General features: G+C 38.7%; 2 protein-coding genes across 3 annotated transcripts in view; one reads left to right on the top strand and one right to left on the bottom strand.

The window, feature by feature from the left end:
• Positions 1-3,983: 3,983 nt before the first annotated feature.
• LOC118328339 lies at positions 3,984-7,229 on the bottom strand. Its single transcript, XM_035662025.1, has 6 exons — positions 7,004-7,229; positions 6,504-6,679; positions 6,261-6,417; positions 5,343-5,518; positions 4,906-5,134; positions 3,984-4,747 (listed from the first exon to the last, which is right to left on the bottom strand). The coding sequence occupies exons 2-6, from the start codon at positions 6,657-6,659 to the stop codon at positions 4,545-4,547; spliced, it is 921 nt and encodes a 306-aa protein (XP_035517918.1). The 5' UTR covers positions 6,660-6,679; positions 7,004-7,229; the 3' UTR covers positions 3,984-4,544.
• An 86-nt stretch (positions 7,230-7,315) lies between these two features.
• rrp9 (ribosomal RNA processing 9, U3 small nucleolar RNA binding protein) overlaps positions 7,316-11,483 on the top strand; it is an 8,451-nt gene continuing 4,283 nt past the window's right edge. The window contains exons 1-12 of one of the 2 annotated variants that reach the window (XM_035662015.1): positions 7,316-7,642; positions 7,778-7,872; positions 7,984-8,102; positions 8,193-8,260; positions 8,975-9,016; positions 9,114-9,240; positions 9,380-9,504; positions 9,602-9,694; positions 9,837-9,937; positions 10,028-10,162; positions 10,818-10,880; positions 11,010-11,167. In XM_035662015.1, coding sequence (XP_035517908.1) covers positions 7,352-7,642; positions 7,778-7,872; positions 7,984-8,102; positions 8,193-8,260; positions 8,975-9,016; positions 9,114-9,240; positions 9,380-9,504; positions 9,602-9,694; positions 9,837-9,937; positions 10,028-10,162; positions 10,818-10,880; positions 11,010-11,167 — 1,417 coding nt within the window. In that variant the 5' untranslated portion in view covers positions 7,316-7,351. The remainder of the gene's footprint in view (positions 7,643-7,777; positions 7,873-7,983; positions 8,103-8,192; positions 8,261-8,974; positions 9,017-9,113; positions 9,241-9,379; positions 9,505-9,601; positions 9,695-9,836; positions 9,938-10,027; positions 10,163-10,817; positions 10,881-11,009; positions 11,168-11,483) is intronic. The other variant, XM_035662016.1, reaches the window with a different exon arrangement.

Raw genomic sequence — 11,483 nt, forward strand, 5'->3', positions numbered from 1 at the left:
AACATTTATGGGTCATATCCAATAAAGACTAGATTCAATACATATCACTAGCTTTATCACCTTTTAAGTAGATGTGGCAAACATGTTAGCAAACAGATTCCTATTTATGTACCAGTAGCATTCATTTGGAGTCATGTTCAGGGCTAATATTTTTAAGCACTGGCCCTACGAGTCACCAAGCCCCTAAATTTGGTGGCCAAACTACATTTTTGGTGACACGAATGTGATCTTATGCAAAAACAAATAGATTACTATTTATATCTCAATAACAATACTTGCATTTTCTGTAAAACAACATACCATAATTCTCAAATAGTGCAAACATATAATGATCTTATAGAATATGATGCACTGCTGTAGATTAAATGCCCTAACAGTGTATAAAGTAGTAAAAATTAGCTCAAACCATTGCAGTAAAATGCAATATACACATTGATGCAGCAGTAATATTAATCCCAGAGCATCATACATGATAGTAAATCATTCACAGGGATCATTTTACTACACTATGACTAGTTTTACTTTTCATACATTAAGCACGTTTTGCTATAATACTTTTACCTTAGTGAGGGTTAGAATGCAGAACTTTTACTTGTAGTGGAGTATTTTCAAAGTGGGGTATTAGTACTTTTTCTTAAGTAATGGACCTGAATACTTATCCCACCTATGGTTAGCACACCCACAGCCTAACTGCATTCCCCTTTAAGAAAGGTGGGAAGCGAGTCTTTCCTGGTGTGTGAGGATTAGTTCATTTTACTCGCCATAGGCTGCAGTATAGTAAATACTGAAAAGCTATGTGTTGTGTTTGCTGCCACAGAAAGTAAATAAACAGTACCTTGTTTATTTAACATCACATTGTATCTCCTTGTACTATTCACTTACATCAAATATTTGGTGGCCGCAGAGTAACTGATTGTGGCCATGTTTAATGAAACCCCCCTGGCGAATGTAAGGCCAATATTTCCTGTTTTAGTTCTTTTAGGGAGTGAAGTAGTGTTAAAGGGAGTTTATTAAGTCTTTTAGTCTCAAAAAATGTTGGATCCTACATTACCCACAATGCAACTAATGTTTTTTTTCTTCCCTGCCTGGTAAACGTCTGCATCTTTCAAATGCTATAAATCCAGTTTGTAATGCAGGCTGAGATAACCGTGATGACGCCATAGCAGTGTCATGACATCACTATGGCATCATCTGGGTTGGCAAAGCCACAGAAGATAAAACATGTTGGTTTTTTTATAGTGACTGATATCAAACACGTAAACATAAACATCCAGAGATCCTCACTGCTGCAGCCTCGTAGCCTCCAAGAGAACACATACATATATACATTGAAGGTTTTGGAAAGTTAATCAATAACCATTCACATTTGTGGGAATATTTAAGTAGGGATGCTGTCTCTCTTTTAGCGAGGGAGATTCATGATCAATAGGAATAATTCATGGAGGACACCCTGTATCTCCTCCGTCCGTCCCCATCCTTTTGAAATGAAAGATAATGAGTGTGCTTGTTTTAGCCCAGCTGCAGGGAACTGGCTGCATTGATTAATATGTGTTCAGTGTCACCCTGCACTGCACCATCAAAGAGGAAACCTCTTACCAAGTTTGACCCCCGATCCTTCTGTAATTTCTTTTAAAAAGAAACAGAAAGCATTGACTGAATATTTATTATGCATTAACTGTACATTTTAATTAAAGAAAAAGTAGCAAATGTCAGTAGCACACTGCACAAACTGAATTTCAAACTTCTTCACGTTATTGCTTTAACAGCTTGTAGACTCTCTGTATTGTCTTTAACATGCACATGCGTATCTACCATCTTGTGCTTCTAATCATAATCAGGTTCAAAAATGTATGACTGTGGAGGATGCTGTGTCCTAAATACATGTGCTTGCTTACTGTCAGGGATCCACTGCTGCTCTCCCCTGCTGTAATCTTCTCTGGTGGACTATTGGCATGCCACGTTTGCAGTGAGATTTATCCCCAGGAAGGACTAGTACATGTACATACTCATGCATATTATGTAAGGGTGTCCTCGTTTTCCATCATGTTCCAGTTGCAGCACAGCATATGCTACATCCGTCCACGTTTTACTTCTGAAGAGGATGGCCGTTTTCAGCCACTAGTCAGTTCAAGTTATTAATTATTAATTCAACAGAGAAACATGTAGTGGATTTTGCCTCTGCTGTAGTTCTTGTCTGATGCTTATTTTTAAGGAGAAATAAATCACCATTAAAAAATACTTTTCCTAATGGAGATGAGGGAATTATGGTTGTCTTTTAATCCCTCATAAAGCTGTTACAGAGCATTTTACTACAGGGAAACCCCATAATTACACCCTTTGTGATGACCATAATTATGTTAATAACCAATTTTAATGCATTTGCATCATTCATTTTTATATTAAATAAAAAGTAATATTACACATTAAATAGCTTAAAGATTTAAGTGGCTGAATGTGCTATTGTAATGAAAAAAAGTTAGTAAATTATTTAAGATAAGATACTGAAAATGACCATGTGAATTGCATTATTCTAAGATACAGCCTAAATTACATTGAGGAAGAAAGGACACAAAAATCCTGTTAGATGAATTTCAGTTCATTTCCGTTATTGTATATAGCAACATTTTGATGTAAATTTGCTGATATTGTAGTAAGAGTCCAGTTAGGAGATAATGTCATATTCCACATAATACATCAAAATAAGGCCCTATCCTGTCCAGGTACAGCAGGAATAACCATATGAGGGTCAGTGAAGGATCTGTGGAGGAACCCTTACAGCACTTTTTTGTCTGGTTTATTATCCGTAATACTAAAAGGGAATGTGTAACAAAATGAGAAATCTTTAATATTTATTTTTTATTTTTTTATAAAAAATAAACTTAATTTTTTTTTTTTAAGTTCATTAGTGGTCCAAGTGTCATCAGATTGCCTGATTATAGGCCTTGTTTATATTAATGTCAGCCTCTGACATATAAAACAGAGAAATGCTACAGGTCTAAACCTCTCAGGAATTTTGAGTGATAACATTACATAGGGAAAAACATGAAAGAACCTATTGTATTTTCTCTTTATCAAATGCACCAAATATACTCTCAGCATGTATATTCCTTTATATCATCTCCACTGATAATCAAAGAAAAGTTAATATTATAATACCACTACATGAAACTAACTTACCAAGAAACTCTTAAATGTTGAAAATTGGCTGTTGTTCCTCCAGAAAGTTTTCTGAGTCTTGTAAAGTTGAGTACGTCCAAATCATGCTGATGACTCCTCTCTGATTCCTTGGAAGCATCAAACTCAGTGCTCAGGAGTTGTTTTCATGTGCACAAGAGTGCTGGTCCACCTTATAGCTATCTATCAGGAACTATGCAAAAAACTGTGATCATAAACCATGAAGATGAATCCCCAGGGAGAGCTGACACTACCGGAGAGAGTGGTGATGTGCTGTGTGGCCACTGAGACAGCACAGCTGGCTTGGGTGAAAGAGGGGGTGGGGGAGGAGCCAGTAATTGCTGATTGTTCAAATCACATCTTTAAAGACAAGATGACTCTATCAAACCGCCACCCACTGACATTAAACATGTCCCATACACACACATTCTTTCATCAGTCAGTATGTGGCAGTGACTGTCACACACTGTCCACTATGCCTCTGTCTTTACACACAATCCTCTATTCTCCTCTTCAGAGCTTCTGAGAGAATATAGACATATTGGATGGATTCGTACAATCCTTTCACCAATTCACATACAGTATTTTCCTCTTTAAACTAAGTTAATACTATTTCTTCAAATAGAAACCTTCATTTCACAACAATTGTACTCTTTGGGGAGTTGATCACTGCTTGCAGAAGAGTGTGAAAAAGCTCAGCGCTGACATCTGTTGGTTGCTGTGAAAACAAAACTGTAATCCCATGAGAGCATATTGTACTAAAACTGTACATAACAAAACAGTGTTCAAGTTAAGATAACAGAAGGATATCAGTTTGAAATATTTATTGGCCCCTTGCGTAGTTAAGCACAAACAGTGATGTAACTGATGTTGTGGAAGATCACACTTATATTTTGCAACTGCGAAAAAAACTATTCTAAAACACAGTATCACTGGGTGTAATGCACAATTCATCATGAACAACTGGGTACAAATCATATCCCTATTACTTTAAACATTTTCAAATGTCCTACTTTCAAACACACAAACACCTGCTCATTGAAATGTTAAACCAGTATTAACACAGACTTCACAAACCTGTTATTTAGACACATTTACTACCTCAAATTAAATAAAAACACGATTACATGTGACATTTCATAGTGCTTTTCCATGTCTTGGTTTGGCCACCAGGTTGAATTTACACTTTTCAAACACACGACAGACAACAGCTGTCAAAGTAAAAAAGAAACAATTCTAAAAAGTGTTAAAAAAAAAATAACCCACTTGGCATTACACTTCAATATGGATAACCTAGACATGGATTTAAAAAAAGGTAACCTGTCAAACACACTTCTATCCGACGTGATACTGGTGACCAACTCAAAAGGCTATAACTGAGAATCATTTCCCATTGATTCAGTTTCAGGCAGGAGTGAAGCATCTGGGCAAAAGCTTTGATCAATAAGAGTTTTGTTTTCAGCTTTACCCAAACCCAGTCTCTTCTTTAATAGTTTGTCCTCATTATTCAACTTTGTCCGGATTGCAGTTTTTATTTGGCTGCTATCAACGCCGAACTTGACTGCCACGTGATCTGAAAGAGGAAACACAGTAAAGATTTGAATTCATACATAATAAGCATCTCCAAACAAGGTCTGCGTGCCTACAAATTTGAATTCATACATAATAAGCATCTACAAACAAGGTTTGCGTGCCTAAAAATTCAATGATACTGAATGTTCTTTATCTTACCGATTATACTTCTCAAGATCTCAGGTGGGAGTTGAGGCTTGTGGCAATCTTCTCCAGTGAAGGTGTTCCTGCGGCCCTGCAGAGAGTGTGTGGCCAAAGTTTCTCTGTCAAAAAGTATCATCAGCAGTGCTGACGTGTACTTCTTGTAGTCGCAAATCTCTGCAATGCGCTCGTAAAGATTTTTCGGTACTCGAAGATTCTCTGACAGGTACAAGAAGTTGTCATCATCCTGAGGCCAAAAAAGGAAAAATGTTACAAACACAGAAAGATTCATTAATGACAGAATCTGACGCCAACAATTTTGTAAAAGTGTCCACCATTACAATATACATAAATACATAAAACCAGTTCTCTTATGATAACAAAATGTAAGTGAACTCAAAAATATTCCCAGAATTCTGCCATTATTAGAAGGCACAGGGTGTATGAGCACTGACCTCTGGGATATTATGAACCGCTCTCATGTCTGCCTCAGGCTCATTCAAGAAAGAGATGGTTTCATCCTGAGAGTTTTGTGGTGCAACTCCTGCATCGCCTCCTTGGAGAACGTGATCCAGAGTGACTCGTAGCTCATGTGCTGTGTGCCTCATCTGCATCATGAGTGTGTTCATCTCTGTTAAAAAAAAGTGACAAGTCACTTAGAGCTGGTTTATTCAAAGAGTAATTCAAATTATTAGATGGCATGATGCCTTAGCCAGGATTTTAGCTTCCACCTAAAAAAACTACTATCTTCCTACATTGGGATCTAAATGTTATTTCAATGCTTTTTCTACACTTGTTCATAGGTATGCAAAGAATAATAAATCCCTTTTATTTAATTTGGTAATGCTTTTTTCTGTAATTTTCTTATAATTTCCTAGAAAGTTGAAATAAATTATGCAATCTGGCATTAAATGTATGGAAAATAGAAACGCCTTTGGAAGAAAGGCTTAATTTATACAGGTGAATGTTAATTTTATCAATTAGTAGAGACAATATTCTCAAAATATGTTAAATTGTAAGCTCGGAGAATTTTTGCATCATCAGCTGACTTGCTTTGAACTGACTAAAAGACTCTTTAGGTTACACTATCGATTAATTATGACTACCCTAACTTTCTCGCAAATTATTAAGAAACTACAGATACAAAAATAATGCATTACCTTTAATTATTATCATTCAACCATAAACTCCTCTTTGTATCATTAAACCTCCAAATATACAAATATATGACATTGAACATGACCTCAACTGTACCCCTGCCCTGGCTGTGATTACAGTGAGTCATACAGTAACAAGGCTGCCAAGTCTTGCCAGGTATTTTTTTTTTTTTTTTTAGCATATTAACTCTAAATTAGTCATCTTTTTCCACCCACCTTTCAGCTCTCTCAACTCTCTCTCGGCCAAAATTCTACATCTGCGTTCATATTTGAGTTGTGCCTGCAGTTGCTCTATCTTCATGAGGAGACTGATGGTGTCTGTTCTGATGTCTGGACTTGCCACATTTTCTTCATCAAATTCAATGTTTTCATGCTGCCAAATGAGAAACACAATGTCTATGTGTAGTAAGGTAAACAACGGTTGTTTTCTATGCACAGTTAAATTGCAAAATCTCCCACCTCATTGTTGGGGAAAGGTGAGTAGCTGGACTCTTCATTCAGCCTGTACTTATCCTCGATTGGATCACAGCCAAACTCCTGTGCATCAGTGCCGATTTTTATCATCTTCACTGAAGGTTGTGTTGGAGTCGCTCCTGCGTCTCTCTTGGGTGGCATGGGAGTAAAAAAACTAAAATCTGAGGAGAGTGCAGATTTGATCAGTTGGCACATCGAGAATTGCTTCTGCTGCACAAGATGGAGTGAAAGTTTGATTCAAACTTTTCCAGTGGCTCAACACGGTCCGTTCATTTTAAACTCATTCATGCAAGACAATAATGAAAAGTTAGTTTACGTTGCATCCACCCCCCTCTCCCTCTCCCCCTCCCCTTCCCCCTGCCCTCAACCCCTCCTACCAGCCACCAGATCGCCTCCAGCTGGAGCCACTGAGTGATCACTACTACTTCCAATACACTATCAAAAACATGTGATCTGTAAAGGTAGATGGTTGTGAGGAGGCTCACCTGGCCGTTCAGCCCGATTACTGGGATCAACTGTAACCACACTCACTGAGGACAGAGACAGCGCAGTAAATGGAAATACTGCGTAGTAGAGGAAGTAGTAGTACTACTGCAGTAGTGCAGTACATAGATCCTGATACAATTACTGCTTATTGTTCACAGCCGCGCAAAACGTTTCCGGTTAAATAACTGTGAAATAATGTTCCTATATTTATCTTTTACTCTGTATGATACACATGTGTATAAGAGTGCGGGGTTGTGAAATTTATATTTTTACAATTATGTGCGGAACAAAGCTGCGAAAACTTATTCCCCGAGGGAAGTATTTTGCCCCAGTACAGTTTCCTGCTCATGGAAATTCTCAATTTAACCAATGGGCGTTCAGATTTCTATCAAGAGGCGGGACATGTAGGAGCAACTGAACGGATCGGCCAATCAGCGTCTGACTTCAGACCTGACTTCCGCATTATAGTTCGGTCGCAGTGCACACATGTGGATGCTTCAGAGAGTTGTGCTGTTAGCTCCGTGTGCAGTCAGCGGTTACTTTCAAACGCTGCCATGTCGTCGTCTTTTTTTATAAAGACGAAACAAAACCCCAAGTTTGTGAAAAAAGGGAAAAACACAGAAGCGCCGAAACGAAAGGTAAGTGAGCTGGACTGTTAGCACGTAGTCTAACTCCCACTCACCTGAGCTAACCTGCTGCTCAAACACCTTTTACAATACTTCAGCCTCACTGTATGTCATGAATATAAACGTGGTGGGTTCTCTACTGCGCAGGCTGATGGGGACTCGGGTGGAAAGAGCAAAGTACGAGCGAAGAAAGCCACCTCCAAATACAACGAGGAGATTTCCAGCGACTCCGACACAGAGAGGTTCATTTCTCATGCGCTCACTTTGGGTTATGAATTGATGAGTTATAGTCCTAATTCAAAGCGCAGACATCACTCACCAGATGTATTTGTTTTTCTATTCCTGTCGCACAGTCCTGTGGTGTCCAAGAAAAGGCAGTCCAAGGAAGAGAATGAGAATGAGTATGAGGAAACGCCGCAGGAGAAGAAACTTAGATTAGCTAAAGTTTACCTCGACCAGCTAAAGGAAGAAGGTAAGCTTGTGTTATCTGTGTGGTATATGTCATAGAGGTCTATCATTGTAGTCTGTGTGTTTTATTAATTGTATGATCTGATCTCGCCAGAGGAAAAGAAAGCAGAAGATGATTCATTTGAGACTGATCTGATTGCTGGAAGACTTCAAGAAGAAGTGGTAGGAGTGTCTTCTGTATTAGAGGGTGTGATTGCCACTGGGGACGTGACACCCCTCACTTTTCATATTCCTGTTACTGTCCCACTATGTTTTTTTTACAGTTTAGTTACAGTGTGGCTTCAATTTGATATCGAACCACACTAAACACTGTCATCTTGTTGAACTTCTACCAGATACAAATGTTTATATGCTCGTCTGGTTCACTCATTTGTTAGTGTTGACAGCAATATGTTTTACATAGACCTTTTTCTCCCCTGATGTCCACTGAGGCTTTGTGTAGGCTGCCTTTTCTCTGTGATTGGTGGGAAACAAAGCTTTCTGAAGCACTGAATCACTATGAAGCAGTTGTGTTCAAATGGTTCAAAAAAGGGTAAAATCTTCTGTCCAGAATATTCTGTATTCAAATCAAATGCGACACCTGTCTGACGTTAGTATGACATAACATAGACGCCTCGTTTGGGGTGGTCCCATAATTTTCTGCAAAGCTAGGCAACAAAACGTCGTGCAATACTTTCGATACTTCATTAAGTTGTCTGCTTTGAATAAACCTCACTAACTGCCACCTCTGCATGTTTTGGCAAAAAGAAAAATCCCTTAAACCAAACCATGTCCTCAATCTTGGACAGTCTTTTTTGTCTTTTTTTTATATGTTGGTTCAGTTGCCATACACTGTTCTGTGTTATTGATCGTGCTGTGTATGTGATTTCCCCTCAGCTTGAACAAAAAGGAAAGCTTCAGCGATTTATTGCCAAAGATGTAAGTATGGGGACTTTTATATCCCTCCAGTCTCCACTGTATCTATCTTATCTATCTAATATACTGACTTTTGTTTAATTTTTGTTCTGTCTTTTAGCTCATGCCGCCAGACGCTTCAGAGATCAGAGTGTTAAGAGGACACAAACTTCCAATCACCTGTCTGGTCATCACCTCTGATGACAAGTACATCTTTTCTGCTGCCAAAGACTGCTCCATCATTAAATGTCAGTATACATTAAAATCCTGGCGAATATTTGTTCTGATCCTTAGGCTTGAGAACTGAGGCAAAAAATCTGAAATAGTATGAATATTGTCTTGTGGTCTTGAGTTGCCAGTGTGCTGTGTTTTTTCTTATCTCTTCAGGGGATGTTGAGAGTGGGAAGAAACTGCACACAATACCCGGTGGAAGGAAAGGCACAGAGGACCGCCATGTTGGACATACAGCCCACATCCTGTGTATATCAGTATCGTCAGATGGGAAATACTTGGCGAGTAATTCTCTCTTAGCAGAGCTTGTTTTTGCCAGTTTTGGGAAACCAACAGATTCATGTAATAACAGAAACCTCTTTCTCAACATCTGTGTAGGCAACTGGAGACATGAACAAACTGATCATGATCTGGGAGGGAGAAACATGTAAACATCTATATAAATTCACAGGACACAAAGGCCCCGTGTCGGTGCGTTCACACTCTCAAATTCTCTCACTTGCATGGAATTACTTCTTCTTCTTCTCTAGCATATATTTGTTTTTTGTTTTTTTTTTGTTTTTTTGAAGAGGTCCGCTTGTGATTATAATTTAAAATGTCTTTTCCTGCTCAGGGTCTTTCATTCAGGAAGGGGACTCATGATCTGTACAGCGCCTCTCATGATCGCTCCATAAAGGTGTGGAATGTGGACGAGAATGCATATGTGGAAACTCTGTGAGTGATCGCAAAATTATTCATCTCACTGCCAAACGCTCGCATTTCTCTTGAGCGTGTGACTTTAACTGTGATTGTGACTCGCTTTAGCTTTGGGCATCAGGACGCCATCACAGGACTGGACAGCCTGAGCCGTGAGCGCTGTGTGACCGCAGGAGGAAGGGACCGATCAGTGAGGGTGTGGAAGATAGCCGAGGAATCTCAGCTGGTGTTCCACGGCCACGAGTGAGTCTCCTCTCTTGTGTCTTGCTGTTGGCACCTTTTTTTTTATTTTTTTTTTTATAAATGTGTGCGCTCTAATTAATTGACACATTTTAAAATGGTCAAGTAAGGAAATATAACTTTTTAAAGAATTAAAAACTATTTTAAGTTGAAGCAATGAAGGGTTTAAAACAATCAAAGAATAGTGAGATAATGTAAGATCAGTTCAGGTTTATTGATTGTAATATAACCAAGTCATTACAGTATGTTCAGTGGTCTTGTCATCCTTGATGCTTTTATGTTCACCATAGAGGTTTTTGTAATTTATATGCTAAATAGTAAATTTATTTATGCATGTAATGGATTGTAAGTGATTAATGCTCTAAATAGTCTTTTAAGAATTAACTTCTGAACAATTTCCATCCACTACTGTTATGCAGTTGTTAAGAGTTGGTTCAGGAGATGAGCAATAGGTGACGCCAATTGTCAGAAAGAGCAACAAGATGACATAATTGAAAGAGCGCCAGTTGAACCTTAAACCTGAAGTCTCCAGATTGAGAAATAATCCCACAATTTTGGGAGTTTTTGAACAATTGATTCAATCTTTAATGTTCATGAAGTTCTCCTGAACAAACATAAAGAATATCTGTTATTTTGTCGTCATTCTGTCTTCCTACAGGGGTTCCATTGATTGTATCCAGCTCATAAACGAGGAGCATATGATAACAGGAGCTGATGATGGGTAAGACTGTTAGAGCTTTTACGGTGATATTGTCTGGATTCCAGTTCTGTCCCAGGATGTGATCGTGTTAACTGATTCAGTCATGTTTCTGTTTCTTTTGCCCTCTCTCGATTTTCTGAACGACCTCAGCTCCGTGTCTCTTTGGAGTGTCAACAAGAAGAAGCCTCTCAGCACAGTGAAGCAGGCGCACGGTTGCCATGGCGATGCAGGGCTGGAGCAGCCTCATTGGGTGTCTTCGGTAGCGGCGCTTCAGAACTCTGATACCGTCGCCTCAGGTGCCTCTGGCTGTGAGAGTCCTCTCTACCGGCTTCTTACTAACACACAAACTCACACTTTATTATGTGCATTCTTTTCACAGTTGTCTGGAATGAATGCGGATTATAATCAACAGACCTCCTGATTAAGTGTCCTACATATTCATGAGCATGAGTTGGGGTAGTTACTGAAAAAAGTAATCCGTTACACATTACATTAAAAAAGTAATTCCATACTTTACTTTGTTACTCGCTGCTTAAAGTAATTAGTTACATTACTTTTGGATTACTCCATGACATCACCTGAGATGCACCATACCTTAGTTGCCAATTAACACTATAAAATTAA

Source organism: Morone saxatilis, unplaced genomic scaffold, assembly GCF_004916995.1.
Source record: "Morone saxatilis isolate NCDOM2014 unplaced genomic scaffold, NCSU_SB_2.0 Contig18, whole genome shotgun sequence".
NCBI classification, from domain to species: domain Eukaryota; kingdom Metazoa; phylum Chordata; class Actinopteri; family Moronidae; genus Morone; species Morone saxatilis.